This window comes from Brassica napus, unplaced genomic scaffold (genome assembly GCF_020379485.1).
Source record: "Brassica napus cultivar Da-Ae unplaced genomic scaffold, Da-Ae ScsIHWf_1874;HRSCAF=2515, whole genome shotgun sequence".
NCBI classification, from domain to species: Eukaryota; Viridiplantae; Streptophyta; class Magnoliopsida; order Brassicales; family Brassicaceae; genus Brassica; species Brassica napus.
This window is the reverse complement of record NW_026015290.1, coordinates 1-17,988: the sequence shown is the minus strand read 5'-3', so window position 1 is coordinate 17,988 and position 17,988 is coordinate 1. Positions and strand designations below refer to the sequence as shown.

General features: G+C 34.9%; 2 protein-coding genes and 1 pseudogene across 3 annotated transcripts; 1 reads left to right on the top strand and 2 right to left on the bottom strand.

Moving 5' to 3' along the window:
* Positions 1-2,756: 2,756 nt before the first annotated feature.
* On the top strand, positions 2,757-6,364 carry LOC125599507 (annotated as a pseudogene).
* A 760-nt stretch (positions 6,365-7,124) lies between these two features.
* Positions 7,125-9,291, bottom strand: LOC125599509 (beta-glucuronosyltransferase GlcAT14A-like). Of its 2 annotated transcripts, XM_048772792.1 has the most exons (4): positions 8,770-9,291; positions 8,343-8,418; positions 8,047-8,162; positions 7,125-7,794 (listed from the first exon to the last, which is right to left on the bottom strand). In XM_048772792.1, exons 1-4 carry the CDS (start codon positions 9,260-9,262, stop codon positions 7,343-7,345), a joined length of 1,137 nt encoding a protein of 378 aa, XP_048628749.1. In that variant the 5' UTR covers positions 9,263-9,291; the 3' UTR covers positions 7,125-7,342. The 2 variants fall into 2 exon arrangements, with proteins under 2 accessions (XP_048628749.1, XP_048628750.1); XM_048772793.1 differs by lacking the exon at positions 8,047-8,162 and having other exon boundaries at positions 7,737-7,794.
* Positions 9,292-10,124: 833 nt separating this feature from the next.
* Positions 10,125-12,876, bottom strand: LOC106433091 (F-box protein KIB4). Its single transcript, XM_013873937.3, has one exon. It carries the CDS (start codon positions 11,313-11,315, stop codon positions 10,125-10,127), a length of 1,191 nt encoding a protein of 396 aa, XP_013729391.2. The 5' UTR covers positions 11,316-12,876.
* Positions 12,877-17,988: the final 5,112 nt, after the last annotated feature.

Below are 17,988 nucleotides of genomic sequence, written 5' to 3'. Positions count from 1 at the left end.
ATTTAAATTATTTTCAAAATTCACATGTAATTGTTTAAAATTTAGGAAAGCTAGGTGTATTAATAATATTTTTAAAAATAAGTTGATATGTATATTAAATAATCAACATTTAAAATTATTTATAATACGAAATATAAAAAATATTTTTAGGGGTTTCCCCAAATTTTAAATAATAATTAAAATTGGTAGCTTTAAATTTTATAAATAATTCATATAACAAAAAGGGGGGGGGGGGGCAGAGATTGAATATTTAAATTATTTTCAAAATTCACATGTAATTGTTTAAAATTTAGGAAAGCTAGGTGTATTAATAATATTTTTAAAAATAAGTTGATATGTATATTAAATAATCAACATTTAAAATTATTTATAATACGAAATATAAAAAATATTTTTAGGGGTTTCCCCAAATTTTAAATAATAATTAAAATTGGTAGCTTTAAATTTTATAAATAATTCATATAGATAAATAATCCACTGTCCAATTATTTATAGACCAATATGGCGTTAGTTTAATGCAATGACTCATTCTTACTTTCTTTAGTTTCCTCAAAAGACAGGTAAGTAACTTTTAAAATAAATGACAAAATAGCTATGAAAATATATGTATATAATACTTGAAAAAAACAACCTTGAGGTTGGTGATATCATTTTATGATGCTTTCAACATATGATATAAAATAAAAATAAAAGGTTAATTCTAAAATAATTTCATTTGTGTATGTGTATTGTTGCTCAAGTTTACGGCTTACTCATTCAGACTTTTATTTCTTCTGTATGGCGATGGCTGGCATGTGGGTATAAACATTGCTGATCTGAAGCCCGCTCGTTTGATAAAAAGGGCTTGGCCTAGCTAAAATCTTTCTCCCGTTGCGACCCGAGCCCATTGATCCAAAGAGTTCAGCATTTTTTTGGATCAAAAGAAACGTTGAATTTAAGTAACTTAAAAGTCTACCGAAATTCAAAACTCACTTCTCGTGAAAGGCCCATACGAAAACAAACAAAAATAAAATTAGTTTTTTACAAAAAATAAATACCGTTGGGGAAAAACATATCAGACAGAGACCTAAGGTGGACAACAGTATTATATAAATTCTATACTTCAAAAACAAATTCACGAAGAAAGTTATAGGACAGGGTAAATATATGTCATTTAAAATATCAAGTATGTTTTTATTGCTGCAAGAAACACGAAAACAAAGCAACGTTCATTTTTGCAGAGAGCAGCAAGTAAGCAAACTAAAAGCAAAGCAAGTTGAAATATTTCATATTTTAATAATTGATAAAAAGTACTGTGTCATACAATTTTTTATGCTGGTATTGGTACTATCATCAATAATTAATAATTAGTAAAGTTAACGAAAAAAGAATAGGTAATTTCATCTTTATGCCAAATCATCAAGATTCTCTGATGTTCTTGTTCCGAACATATATGTTCAATTTTAATTTTAACAGCAACCCCATTTTCTAAAGTTATTTGCTTCAAATGAAAGCTTCCTATAAAGGTGAGATTAATTAGTGTTGACTGTTGATTATAGATATATTTCAAATCTTTGAAATATAAAAGGGAAATGATTCAGACAAACGCAATTTACTCCCACCTAAAGAAAGTGAGACGTCGAATTCTTAATTATATTCAGACCCAAATTTGTGTCATGTATTATGCATGTATGAAAATAGACTATATTTTTTTTGTCAACATAAAAAAAGATTATAAGTATGCTACATTACATAAACGTCACAAAAATCTTGGTCCAAAATTTCACAAAGTACTATATTTTGATTAGATGTTCGGAATCCACGTACGATTCAGAGGGAAAGTATTCTGACAAGATTCGTAATGACCTAAGTAAATTCCAAAAACTTCACTGAAAATTATAATAAAACAGTACTACTACTTATAGACATGAAAGATTTGTAAATATGTCTTGCACGTGCGCGTATTTTGGAACAAGAACTAACGGCTTCTGATTTATTTGTACTATTTTATTTATAATTCAGTGCCCAGTGATATACACAAGTACACAGACACATCTTGTGTGAAGGGAGAAAAAACCATGTAATTTATAATAGTTCAAGAACGTACAAGTATAAGTATAAGTGCAAGTTCTATGCATTTTTTTCAATGCAATTTGTATTTATGGAAGATTCTTCTTTAGTTTCCAGTTGCATGAATGTTATCTTACCGGCCATGCAAGCATATATTCCATGTTCACATAATCAAGAAGCATTTTCGTTATTTTTTATACTTCACGTAAGGAACATGAATTTACTGTAAATCAAATTTCATTATACAGATTTATAATTCATAAATGTCAATAAAGATCTCTAATTATTTAAATATTTGAAAAACAAAAAGCAAGGCTTTGCTTATTATATTGATTGAATCACGTAGAGGGCGGGGGACATATAGCAACCATTTGAAGCTTGAATCCTAAACCAAGATTCTGATTTTCCCATGAAACTGGTTTTAATATAATGTTAAATCTAATTTAATTTGGTGAGATTACATTAATTATTTTAGAAAAATAAAAAGAGATTACATTAATTAATGCATAATGTTAGAGAGTTAAGCAATATCAGTTCATTAACTAAATTTGAACGTTATAAGTTTGTAACGCTGTAAACACGGTTTGATAACAAAACAATTTGTCATTTCGTTCATGTTCTAACGGGAAGTCTCTGCATGTTGTAAGTCGTTAGATTTAAGCAAATATCAGTTCATTAATTATCTTTTAACGTTATCAATGCGTCATTTGTCATTTCGTTCGTATTTTTCAAAGGGGGAGCTATTTAGTTGAAAAATGCACAAACCACATCACCTAACTCCTATTTTCAAAATTGTAGAAACCGTTATTTATTACTACAACAAATAAAAACACATGACTTTTATAAAATAAAATCAGTATTTATTTTCTTTTTTCATCAATGAACGTGAGATTCCACTTACCAGCATCAAGCACGGTGCTCAGATTACCTGCACTAAACTTTTTTTAATTTAAAAACAAATAACAATTTGATTCGTCCTCTTATGTTAAATCACGTGGCGTACTATCTTACGTGTCAATGCTGACGTGTAGTAACTTTACCTCTAAAGCCTTTTTAAACCCTTCACTCTCGAGCTTCGAACACAAACAGTACTTCAAAAAAAACACACAATCAGTTCTCTCTCTCTCTAGAAAAAAAACATTTCAAATTTTGTTTCTCTCTTAAAAAGAAACTGAAGAAACAAAACCGATCAGTTCCAGATTGCTGCAAGAAAGACACAATGGCGGACACTGTCCTAAGGAAGCTGATCGTAGAGATCTGCAACGCGAGGAACCTAATGCCGAAGGACGGCCAAGGAACGGCGAGCGCCTACGCGATCGTCGACTTCGACGGCCAGCGGCGGCGGACGAAGACGAAGTTCCGAGATCTGAATCCTCAGTGGGACGAGAAGCTCGAGTTCTTCGTGCACGACGTGGCGACCATGGGGGAGGAGATTCTCGAGATCAATCTGTGCAACGACAAGAAGACGGGGAAGCGGAGCACGTTTCTCGGGAAGGTTAAGATCGCCGGAAACGCGTTCGCGGCGGCGGGATCCGAGACGCTTGTTTATTACCCGCTCGAGAAGAGGAGCGTCTTCTCTCAGATCAAAGGCGAGATCGGTTTAAAGGCTTATTATGTTGACGAGAGTATACCGGCGGCGGCGGCGGCGACGGAGGAGAAGCCTGCGGCGGAGGGTCAGGCTGCTCCGGCGGCGGAAGAGAAGGCGGGGGAGAAGGAGAAGGAGAAAACAGAGGAGGGGAAGAAAGAAGCAGAGGCGGCGAAAACAGAGGAGAAACCGAAGGAAGAAGCTAAACCGGAGGCTAAACCGGGGGATAAACCGAAGGAGGAAGCTAAACCGGAGGAGAAGAAACCCGATGCAGTAGCTCCGCCGGCTAAAGAAGCTGACAAAAAGCCTCCGGAAGCCGCCGCAGCAGCTCCTCCTCCTCCGGCTGTACCGCAGAAGACAGAGACGGTGAAGCAAAAAGAGATAGAAATTAAACCGGAGAATCTAAACCGGCAAGACTTAATCGGAGCGGATCTTGATCTCCCTTCTCTAACCAGAGATCAGAACCGTGGTGGCGGTTACGATCTCGTCGATCGAATGCCGTTTCTATACATCCGCGTAGCCAAGGCGAAGCGAGCGAGCAACGACGGGAGCAATCCGATCTACGCCAAGCTCGTGATCGGTACAACCGGTGTGAAAACCAGATGCCAAACCGGTAAAGACTGGGACCAAGTGTTTGCCTTCGAGAAAGAGAGCTTAAACTCGAGCTCCTTGGAAGTTTCGGTTTGGTCGGAAGAGAAAGTCGAGAAGGAAGACAAAACGGTTACAACAACGGAGAGTTGTCTTGGAACGGTGTCGTTTGACCTTCAAGAGGTTCCCAAGAGAGTGCCTCCGGATAGTCCTTTGGCTCCTCAATGGTACACTTTGGAGTCTGAGAAGTCTCCTGGGAATGACGTCATGCTCGCTGTTTGGCTCGGGACTCAAGCTGATGAAGCGTTTCAAGAGGCTTGGCAGTCGGACTCCGGCGGGTTGATACCGGAGACCCGGTCCAAGGTTTACTTATCTCCGAAGCTTTGGTATTTAAGGCTAACGGTTATACAAACCCAAGACTTGCAGCTAGGTTCGGATCCCGAACCTAAAGCGAAGAACCCCACCACTGAGTTGTATGTGAAAGCTCAGCTTGGACCTCAAGTCTTCAAAACGGCTAGGACTTCGATCGGACCGTCAGCTTCCTCGTCTGGATCAGGTAACCCGACTTGGAATGAGGATCTAGTTTTCGTAGCTTCTGAGCCGTTCGAGCCGTTCTTGATAGTGACTGTGGAAGATATAACGAATGGTCAGTCAATTGGTCAGACCAAGATTCACATGGGGAGCGTCGAGAGGAGAAATGATGACCGGACCGAACCGAAATCGAGGTGGTTTAATCTCGCCGGAGACGAGAATAAACCATACTCAGGAGGATACATGTGAAGGTTTGCCTTGAAGGTGGATATCATGTGTTGGATGAAGCAGCTCATGTGACGAGTGATGTTAGACCTTCCGCTAAACAGCTAGCGAAGCCACCTATTGGTTTGTTGGAAGTGGGTGTCCGTGGAGCTACTAATTTACTTCCGGTGAAAACAAGAGACGGTACGCGCGGTACTACTGATGCCTATGTGGTTGCAAAGTATGGTCCCAAATGGGTTCGGACTCGTACCATCCTCGACCGGTTTAATCCGCGGTGGAACGAGCAGTATACTTGGGATGTTTATGATCCGTGCACGGTCCTAACCATTGGAGTTTTCGACAACGGACGATACAAACGCGACGAAGCTGGGAAACAAGGGAGAGACTTAAGGGTTGGGAAAATCCGGATACGTCTCTCTACTCTTGACATGAACCGCGTCTACCTAAACTCCTACACCTTAACCGTAGTACTACCGAGCGGAGCCAAGAAGATGGGAGAAATAGAAATTGCGGTTCGGTTTTCTTGTCCCTCTTGGCTAAGCATTATTCAAGCTTATGTCACGCCAATGCTACCTAGGATGCACTATGTCCGCCCCCTCGGCCCGGCTCAACAAGACATTCTACGTCACACGGCTATGCGTATTGTAACTGCCAGGCTGGCCCGATCTGAACCGCCTTTGGGTCAAGAGGTGGTTCAGTACATGCTTGACACGGACAATCATGTGTGGAGCATGAGGAGAAGCAAAGCGAATTGGTTCCGTGTCATCACGTTCTTGTCACGTGCCGCAACTATAGCCCGTTGGGTTCACGGGATCCGAACTTGGGTCCACCCACCAACCACCGTGCTAGTTCACTTGCTTCTCGTGGCCATCGTCTTGTGTCCGCATTTAGTTCTACCAACTGTTTTCATGTACGCGTTCTTGATCCTTGCCTTGAGGTTCCGTTGCCGTGGCAGATTCAAAGTCAGTAGTGTTGACACTCGTCTCTCTTGCGTTGACTCTGTTGCACCCGACGAGCTAGACGAGGAGTTTGACGGTTTCCCGGCGACCAGGCCACCTGAGGTTGTTCGCATAAGGTATGACCGGTTAAGGGCATTAGCCGGTCGAGCACAGACTTTACTAGGTGATGTGGCGGCTCAAGGAGAGCGTATTGAGGCGCTTTTCAACTGGAAGGACCCACGCGCCACATGTATATTTGTGGTGTTCTGTCTTTTCGCGTCGTTCTTGTTCTACATTGTGCCCTTCAAGATCTTCGTTTTGGGGTTTGGTTTTTACTACATTCGACACCCAAGGTTCAGGGACGATATGCCTTCAGTTCCGGCCAACTTTTTCCGACGACTTCCTTCAATGTCTGATCAGATCCTGTGATTCAGACAAAGCGTGGTCCGGTATTCATCTTGTTTTTTTTTGTTGTTTATCTATTTCTTGTCATGTAATCCTCTGAATATTTAATTATTATTATTTTTATATACCTTCATTGTTTTTAAACATAAGTTTGTGGTGGTAGGTCCGTGAGTGAACATTAAGATCTCATCACACCAATAGATGGAAATTTGACCGTTAGTGCTTTGTGGGCCAAATATTTAATTAGAACATTAAAAGACATTCGTATAAAGCTCACAAAAATCTGATCCGTCGTGGTTTAGGTGAAGAAGTTAGTGTGTATGACCGTTGCTGCATCGCAGGAGCGTAGCTCTAGCAAAAAGGAAAACTTAAACCGTAGAATAATAAAGATAAATATTGCCCTTACAAGTTGCCTACCAAAAAGCTGATGTAGAGAGCTGGTCGACCGGTCTCGCCGCCGGATTATGACCGTGAACCATAGCATTACAATCTATCTCAATGATCCTTAGTTCCTTACCTCATGTCTGGACTTTGTTTAGTTTCTCGGATACCTATAAAATTACTCATTTCAACAGGTATTTCATTTTGATTAGAAGATCAGTCTTGTTTGGTTTAGTTTGACCTCTTTCACTTGCCTTTTCCTATATTGAACACCTCTAGTTTCAAACATTAATGTCTTGTAGAAAATCAAGAAATTAAGTACTCCTAGTGAAAACACCAAAAAAAAAACTTAAATCTACTCACTCCCAAAGACACAATTATCAACAGCTATTGCTGAAATATATGCTTTCACAAAGATCAAAGATTGGTCAAACGCTTATAATATGGAGTATCACAACCTCGTCCATCCAAAATTCTATATAGTATAATGGTTTGGAAATCCAAAACCAAATCCACCCCAACAGTATATCTAAAATTTTCATTATTATTTTTAGGAATCACTAAAGACTAAACACCGAAACAAACCAAGAAAGAATAAGGTCAAAGGTATCTCCATATAGAGTAGCATAGCTCACATTTCCTATCTACATTGTCTCTTGACAAAGTTTCTTCTCAACATAAGCCTCAAAAGCAAACTTTTCAACCTCCTAGCCCCCGAACCAGGACCAAGTTCGGGTTTTGACACACGGTTCCGTTTGTTTCTCAGAAGCTCTCGGTCTATCCTATTGAGAACCGGGTCATTGCCCTTGAACTTCCTTGCAAACGGCCTGTTACTCATTACCATCTTTCTGTAATCCCTTGTCCCTAGTGTCTTAGGATGCTGTTTTGGAGGATTGTCCCACGCTATGTAGTGAAGGTCGTGGTTCACGGTTGTGTTCCTGAACTCATCCGAGTTGCATATGAGGGTCTGAAAATAGCCTTCGGGAGATGAAACGAAGTTGGTGTAGTAGAGTAGGAGAGTTCTTGGTAAGTTGTCATAACCTATTATGCAATATTCTGAAAACGGTCTTGATAGGAATGTCCAAGCTGAACCTGAAATATTTCACATGCTATATTGTATCATTTCTACATTCTTTACTAAATGAAAATACATTTCACCAAAAAGAAAATTTCTACATTTTTATCCTTTTTAACAAAAAAAAAATTAGGTTTTATGTCTCAATTAAAATCAATCCTTGGACGCAACACTCTTCTAATCATTTTCAGATTAAATTTCTAAACATCATATACTTTTTTGGTCTTTAAATTAATATAATGAATAAAAGTTGAAAGAGGAGAGGAGACCTGTGAAGAGCTTGAAAGAGGTAGGGAGGCTTCGTTGTTTGATAACCCACCAAATCTCTGACTTGTTGAGGCTATAAAGCCCTGGATCTATTATTATTGGTTTCCCTCTTTTGTTCCTACACATTTCATTGTATTACTAATATTAATCATTTTTTCTTGCAAAATCAATAATACTGCTTTCATATAGTTCAAATTTATATTTATAAGCATGTTCATTATTTTTCTGTTTTTTTTCTCTTCGATAGTATAGTCTTAATCTCAATGAAAAGGTAGAAAAGAAAATGAGTACAACTAACATTTTCCATCCCAACCGGCTTGTGTGCTGAATGAAGTTGAGATCTCTAGGCAACTCAGAGAAAGCATAGATCAGATCTGCATTTAATTAACAAATTAATAAATTACACAACAATTGCATAACTCTCCCATAAATAGACACACCATTATCAGCCTAATAATAACTTGAGTTGAGAATCAATGTCTAAACCAATCCTAAGCCACACAAACCGATCCTAACCATTGCATTCTTATCATAAGTCCAAATCCAAACTAAGATGAAAATAGATAACCAAAGGTATACATCCATCTTAACCGGTTAATCTGTACATCATACAAATCTAGATCCAAATCTTGATCATTTTAAAAGCAAGAAATGATGAAAACATTGGATAGATCGTAAATATATTTGGTTAGTCAAAATTAAATAAAAGGGTACACTCACCGTACCGTCTTGTGTGACTAGAGGATAATCAGAAGCACTTAGATTAATGAACCAGTCCCACCGACAACATCTCAAGAGCAAAGCCATTGCGTGAAGCGTCGTCGCCAGCATCGTTGGTCCTCTGTAAGTAACAAGATTCGGTTTACCTACGATCATTACATTACCCTCGGGCTGAAAGAGAGGCTCTCCGGCCACGAACCTGGCCATCTCCAAATGCTCCTCCTCAGGGGCCTCGAGGTCTAGGTGGATCAAGTAGTGGTTTCTACGGTGGTAGAGAGATCTGAGGAGGCGTTTGAGCTTATCAACGTCCCCTTTTGAGGCAGAGATTAGGTAGGCGAAACAGGGGAGCGTAGAGTTGAAGTCTTGGTTGGATTCAAGGGATGTAGTGGGGATCTTTGAAGAAGCGAAGAGAGTGGTGGTCGTGGGGATGATGTAAAAGAGTGAGAAGAGGAGAGAAGTTAGAGAGAAGGAGATCATCAATAGCTTCTTCAACGCCATTTTGTTTCTCTCTGTAAATTTTCTCGGAATCTAGACAAGAAGAAGAGAGAGAGTGTTGTATGGTTTAATGGAGAACTAGTTTGTTGAATAACAAATAGGGGTTTCTATTTATTGTTTCTTTCTGTTATCACCCGTATATTTAACAATTGTCAGAAAAGTTTACAAGTTCCAAAAACAATACTAGGGGAAATCAAAATGTTACAAAATGATTAAACAATTTAAATATCACATAGACGTATGAATCAAAATTCATACTCTAATTTTTCATCGTCATTTATGAGCTAAACTGGTTTAACATAGGCACCAACAAATATTAGGCACGGTACCAATAGTCTGAAAGATGATTGGCACCAAACTTGACATAAACATTAACCAACTCCAACAAATGATATTTTTTATCAAAAGAAAAAACTTCAATAAATAAAGCAAATTATGTAAATTTAGTAGTATTTGTGTATTGTTCTTAACAAAATATCAATGTTCATAAAATTTTGTTATATAATTTTGTTGCAACATACTATATCTTAAACCTGAAAAGAAAAGTGCAAACATTATCTACTGATCTAGATTGAGATTAAGAGCTAAGGATATCTACAAAGGTTTTAAGATTGGATTCTTTGCTTTCTAGTTAAGTCCTCCATGAACATATTTCTCTAGTGTTCTGAGATATTCTAAAACTATAATAGATCTTTGAGTATGATTTCTAGTTAAACACTTTGGATTTGAAACGCATACAACTATAGATTAAAATCACCAAAACTCTTGTTCCATAAATTTATAGAAAGGAAAAAAAAATCATTCAGCCTTACCAAGATCAATCATTCAGCCTTACCAAAAAGATAAGTAAATAAATTTAAAGTAATCATTTTCCACCAAAAGTGGGAATAAACCAACGAGCATCCTTGAAAGGTAGTGGCGACGAAGCAGTAAGATGGTTGAAAAATTGAACTTCATTATTGTTCTGAATATTGACGACGCAAATGCCGTTATCATCCTCCCGTAGGTTATAGTCATCGTCTCTACGAAACTGATCATTATAACTACAATATAAGCAATTTTTCAAAACTCCATCTTTGGCTGGAACCGTTATTCGTTGATCCAAAAGCAATGCTTCGTCCCCTAGAGACTTGATTATACTCCATTTTGATGATTTAGGATCCATCTTGTACATGTCATATGAGTGTCTCTCCTCACTTGAAATAGCCAAAACTTGTCCAGACAAAGTCACAGCAAGATGTTCGAAGTCACAACACTCGGGTGACGTGGTGAAACTTGCAAATTCCATAGGAGAATCACCGCAAGAGAAATCAAAAGTAGTGATGCTTCCGTCTTCAACAAGCACGTAAAGCTTGCTTTCTTTAAAAACCATATCGACGCAGCTTTGATTCGTTGATGACCGAAACACCCTCCAGCTATCGTCTCCTTTCTTGTGATATGCAAGAGTGCGATCAAAAGCCCACACAACTAGATAATCTTTGTTTCTTTCATCTACCCACAAAACGGCAGCGTCTATTCCAAAGCACGTTGATAATAATGGTACGTTATTGTAACGGAATGTTGTAACCGTGAAACTAGAGTCAAAATTTCTCTTGAATTTCAACTTTGATCCGTCGGTTGATTCCATTGAATCAAGAAACGGGAGATGAATCCTCTCTCGAGTGAGCATATTCAAAAGATAAAAACGGGTTTTACGGTCTAACATGAGGAACCAGCTATTGTAACTTGCCAAACAAGAAGTCCTAAGGATATCAGAACCGAGATCTCTTACGGTGTATGTTTTGTGGTCAATAGGATCGAACAACTTACATGAATCGTCGATGCTTTCCAGAGGTAAGTGAAGTACGTCTGCAGGAAAGAGGATGAGCCATGGGTTTGCTTGTCTCATGCGGCATGATTTTGAAGCGGAATACCATACTGAAGAAACGCATCTAGCTCTATGAAAATCAACAAAGCTTAATCGTTCCATGACCAATATAACCAGGTCGAGGATAAGCATAGGGTCGTTGCGTATCGTTTTGTTGGAACCGATCATCTCCACTTTGGGCGTCATCATGATAGGTTTTTCTTAAACGGTTGTTGGTGTTTTAGGGTTTGTCCTTGTTTACTCTAAGGAAAAAAAAAAAGGAATAATTTTCTTTATAATAATAGAAAATTAATTAAAATAAGAGAAATTCTTAGGTTTCACCAACCAATGAGAATTGGGTTTTTTATATACATTTTTTTTCAAAAAGGAAATAGAATATTTAGAATTTATTTTTAAAAATAAATGATAGAAAATAAATAAAAAAGTGTAATAGCAATAACATTTTTTTAATATTGTTAAAACCATTCATACTAAACACTAAACCTTTAAACCATAAAATCTAAACATGAAACCCTAAACCATTAGGTAAACACTAAACCCTAAACCATTGGGTAAATTCTAAACCCATGGATAGACTCATAAGCCTTGGAATATCTCTTTACCCAAGGGTTTAGGATTTACTCAAAAGTTTAGGGTTTAGAGTTTATGATTTAGGTTTTAGTACGAACGGTTTTAATAACATTAAAGAATTCTTTTTTTTTATGGCTGCTACTATTTTCTATTTATTTTTTTATATTTTACCTAAGGGTTTAGGGGTTTAATCAAGGGTTTAAGGTTTAGTGTTTAGGATTTAGGGTATATGATTTAGTATCAACGATTTTAACAATGTTAAAAATTCATGTTTTATTGATAATACTCTTTTTATTTATTTTTATCCTTTTATTTTTAAAAAATATATTCTAAATATTATGTTTCTTTTTTTGAAAAAATTTGTATATAAAATAACTAATTCTCATTGGTTGGTGAACCTATATGTTCACCTATGAGGTGAACCCAAGAATTTCTCTTAAAATAAATGTTGTAAATTTGGTAGTATTTGTGTATTGGTCTTTAAGAAAATATGAATATGAATGTTGATAAACACATACTCCCTCTGTTTCTAAATATAAGATTTTTTAGGTAAAACACATTTATTAAAATAATTATTTATTATCTTAAAAGTATTATTAAAATGAGAAATTAGGTGCCATATACATGAAACAAACCATAATTAGGAAAATGCTCATTGCACTGTTCACTTTCGAAAAATCCAATAATGTCCCTACCCTCTTAACTCTCTCTCATCTCTTCTCCTAGATCTCTCTCATTTTCTCTCTTTCCTTCTTCTCTATCACGAGCTCTGTTTTCTTTTCAAAAATTCATTATCTCACTATTGTATCAAGCTTAGGCAATCTACATCCAACATATTGCGAATTCCCACAATTTATTTAATTAATTTCGAAAATCTCTGTGAGATCTTTGATTCCATTGATACCACAGAATTCATTTTTTTCAATCTGTGATTCTTCTCCTTCGAGATAAGTTCAGACATGATCCTCTTGAAGTTTCTTCATCTGAAAAAAGAAAATGGATGAGCTTGTATATGCTGAAGTCTAAGACGAGGTGATTGAGATCATGAATTTGTTCTCGATTTGGATAACTTTTTTGTTAGCCTAAAACATGTGTAGTTACGCGATATTATTTATGTTTTAGTGATCATCGATTTTGTATCGCCCACATGTGATACATTTTTTGTTAGATATTATACTTATGTTGCCACTAATTGACAAAATGCATATAAAATATTATAAAATAGTTGTTGTTAGTTGATACATGGTTTTTTAGATGATACATAGTTAGTTAACTGATATATTTTTGTAACGTACATAGTTTGTTAGCTGATACATAATTTGTTATAAGATAAGTATTATCGTTAGTCGATACATTGTTAATACCAAAGAGTGAATATTATGTTATGGATGTTACTGACTATTTTTGCGTCATGCACATAATTATGATTTGTTAATAAAACATGCATTATGGCTTGTTAGATGATACATAATTTGTTAGCTTATAAATTTTGTTTGTTAAATGGTTTGTTAAATGGTTTGATACCCGATAATTCTTTATGTAAATTGATACATTATTTTATACCAAACAATGTATCAATTACAAATAATGTACCGTCTAATAAATCATATATCATCAATAAGCCATCTTGATAAGTGTAGCTTTATAATAGACAAATTATCCACTAACAATTTGTGTAACTTTTAAATTAAACTTAAAACTTAGAACAAGCAATATTCTTGAGTTATTGAGATCCTGGTAATCAACCGTATCTCTAACTGTTCAACTGATTTTAATTTCAGAAATCTAATGAAAAGACCCATAGATTGGGAAATAATGGCGATGATGAAATGAGAAAGAAGAGGAAGTTGTAGCGGTAATAGTACTTACAACAACAAATTAAGATTCAAAATAAATTGGAATGCACGTGAATTTGAAGACTAAAGATTAGATTAAAAATTGGATGAAAAGAAACGAAGATGAAGAAAGAGGCTCAAGAGACGGAAGAAAGAGAATGGTGGGATAGAAGAAAGAGAATGGTGATAGAGATGAGAGTAGGGGTGGAATTGGAAGTTCAAGCATTAAAATCTACAGTAAACTACCATTTTATCTTCTTATGGGTAGTTACCTAATTTTGACTCAATTCATGTATATTCACCTAATTGACTCTATTAAAATTATAAACTACAAAACATAACTATTAAATTTGATTAGCTACACAATTTTTGATAAATTTAAAGTTACCTAGAAATATGAAAACATCTTATATATTGGAACAAAAAAATTCTTCAAACACATCTTATATTTTGAAACGGAGGGAGTATACTTTTAGTTTGAATTTATCCAGATGATAGCAACAAAAAAATATAGTATAACTTTGTTGCAACATTGACAAAAAAAAATAATTTGTTGCAACATCGTATAAACATGAAAAGTGTAAAAATTATTTGAAAACACGTGAACTAGAAATGTAATGACTTTTAAGTTAAGTTCTCATCTTGCTCAAAAAAAAACACATATCCAACGTCAATTTATTTTTTAATTTTAAAATAGATTGTGGAATAAAAATATTCTAATTGTACTCTATTTTTCAATTTATAGTAGCGTAACAAACGAGTTTATTACATAAATAGAGTATTTTATTTTATTTTTTATTTATCACTCTATTTCTCACTCAAAAATAGCATTAAAGTAGAACCCAACTCCGTTATAAAAAGTCTACTTGAAGAAAAATATAAAATGATCCATTTGAAATGGTCTAAAAACTAGAAATATCCAAGAAGGTTGTAACATTTTTTTTTAAGCTATGTGAATGGATTACTCTATATTTTTTTTCTTCAAATAGAGTAACATACTAAAATGAATCATCGTGTAATAGTCTTTGATATCAATGTTGGTACCATATCTAATTTTTTTTCTTCATAGTGATCCATTCGAAATGGTCTAAACATTTTAAATATTTAAGAAGGTTGTAACATTGTTTTTTTAAAGCTAATTGAATCGATTACTCTATATTTCTTCTTCAAATAGAGTAGCATACTAAAATGAATGAATAGTGTTTAATAGTCTTTGATATCAATGTTGGCACTATATCTAATTTTTTTTTTCATAGTGATCCATTCGAGATGGTCTAATAGAAAAAATATAGAGTGATCCACTCAAAATGGTCTAATAGTCTATATTTTTTCAAAATAGAGTAACATACTAAAATAAATTATGTAAATTTAGTGGTATTTGTTTATTGGTTTTAAGAAAATATCAATGCTGATAAAACCATATTTTAGTTTGATTTTATCCGCAATAGCAACATACTATACTTTAAACATGAGATACAAGTGTAAATTCATTTTGAAAACATGGGAACTACAAATGTAATGACTTTTAAGTTGAAACTGATCTAGATTGAGAGTATAAAACTAAGAATATCTGAAATGTTGTAAGATTGAGTTCTTTGCTTTCAAGCTAAGTCATCCATGTACATATTTCTCTCACTATAATGTCTTTGATGTCACTTATATGATACAGCCGTGTAATAGTGTTCTTTGATATCTCTAGACAAATGTGCAACCCTAGGACACTACACAATGAAAACATGTTTCTTTCTGATCACAACCATTTTCGAGAGTATCTTTGACGAGAGGGAATCTCATCCAAACTTCATAGAATTGTCAAGATGAGTCTTAACTTATAACATTAGATTAGAAAAACATTTTGGTTTGGATCTTAGCTTCGGCATTCGAGTGATTATAGAAGCTAATGTATGTTTGTAGACTTTTCTTTAAGGTTGCTTTAATTGTAAAAGGAACAAACAATCAAGATGAAATTGGCACTATAAGAGATTTACATATAGAATAAGTAACAACTAGAGCTTGATCTGCATAACCGCGCAAGTATTTGTTTACTTTTTTATATGTAAAATTTATTTTAAAACATAAACATATAACTTTTACATTGAGTAATTATATTTTGTGTTTTGATCGGTTAATTTTACCACATACATTGGTATCATAAAACAAACCTATATGAGTTGAACAAAAAAAAACCTATATGTATAACTAATCAGGCTTATATTTATGTGAAAATAGTCGAGATAAATATTTAATACCAAGAAACTTCAGATACTATAGATTTTTTGAAACTGAAAAAGGCATATTATTATTTAACTTTTTCAAAAAAGGTATATTATTATTTCTGATTATGTAGCCAAGTAGGTTGGATGATGATATTGATAAATATCGTATAAGCTAAATTAAAGGCAGATTGATTATTTATAGAATATCATTTGTTGGTGACCTGGATTTTAGGAAGTAATTTGGACCAACAAAATTATAATTTACTAAACTATTATTACATATTTTTTTGATAAACAGAGAATTTTATTTATTTATAATTGATAATCTAGAATTTAGGAACAATACAAATAATATTATTTATTGGTGATCTAGATTTTAGAGAGTTTTTCTTGTCCAAAAGGGAGATTACGACTTTTGATTTTGGTAATTATCAATTTATGAGAATGCATTAATCAATAAGGAAAAGACACAGATTACTTAAATGTAAGTTTATTAATCAATTCAATGGTATTTTCTTGTAAATAAGTTAAAAGTTTAAGGCATATTTCTATTTTGTACTTATCCTTTAATAGTATAGATTAATCACTTCAATGGTATTTTCTTGTAAGAAGGTTAAAAGTTAGGGATATTTCTATTTTGTACTTATCTTTTAATAGTATATAGTATACATTGGCATGTGTTTACTCTTGTGCCATCTCTTTAAATGCTGCAACAAAGCTCGAGCTCAAACGCCTTCAGCTTTGCTGTCAAATCACCCATCTCAAACAAGAAGATCTGTTGTTTCCCATGTACAAGTCGTTGGAACGTAGCCTGCATTGTTCAGTACGCTGTGTGACCGTCCATAGAATAGATAGATCATGCTTCCAATAAGCATCCATTCAAGACCCTGATCCATGTCCAGCTCTGCCATTACAAAGTACCAACAACTTTTTAAAATATCCAATATTGATTCATACATGTTCATGATGGTCCATCAAACTCACTCACCCAATGTTGATGATCAAGTAGGTGTTTGATCAGAATGCAGAGAAGACGAAGATATGGGACGAATGGGCAGAAAAAAAAAACCCTGTAACCGAATCAAATATAGAAGCTGTTAAGCAAGCAGCGCCGTTGATAGAACAGGAGCACCAACCAAAGCTCAATGATGGCTTGAAGCTCTTATATTCAACTAGATTTCTCATTTTTTGTTCTGTCTGAATAGGAAACAAAAGGCATGAGACCCTTACTACCTCCTTGGTGTCTAAAGTTTTGCCTCTCATCATCCTCATCGATGCAACCAAGAGTAATCAAACTGCCAAGTAATATGGCTGCACTGACACCACACATAGTGAACCGAGGAAAACTGTCCTAGTCAAGAAGAAAAGGCGTTGGATGATATAAACAATACAAATATTAAGAACATGTAAATCTTTCAACAACAGAGTTCACAAAATCTATTCACCTCAACTAAAACTAAATCTAATTGTTTAGAAACAATTAAAGAGTCAAACAAGACGCATGGATACACAGGACTAAGATACCGACCTTGGAAGACGCTCAGCAGAAGCTCCTGAAGCTAGGCCTAAGACACCTATGCACACAAGAGCTATACTCCAGGAAAGCAATTTTCAATTTTTCTTCTCTTTCCAAAATACTTTCCTCTGTTCAATGAAAAATCAGTAAAGATTTAGCAAACTACAGTCTACATTACAATATCATCTTAATAACATATAGAAAAGGGTAAATATGTGAATGATCAAATTTTAGTACCTTGATCTCTTTCATCGCCAAGAAGAGGAGAATCAGAAGATTCTATAGCATCTTCAAGAACATTTTCAGGTTGATCTCTACTTCATCATCCAAGTATGTGAGGAGGATGGTAGGGAAACTCCATCAGGTGGTACATATCTGAGAACTAACACACAAGCTGCTACGGCAGTGAATGCCATCAGAGCTGATGGATGAAAACCAGTGTGTTACAAAGAGAATAATCTTTTCTCATAATAGAAGTAAGTTACAGCCTGTCTCAACAATCATATAACTACTAGCTAAATACAATGAAATGAAAGTATCAATACTATTAAAATGGAAGGAGTCTTAAAAAGATCTATCTATCAAAGTTGTTTGGACCCTTTTATTTAACTCATTATTTTTGGTCTTACCTTAAACTTAGACAACAATATGTTACCTATTTCTCTAACAATAATTTATTCAATTTCATTATTTATTCAAATACCACCCTAATCTTAATCATTACT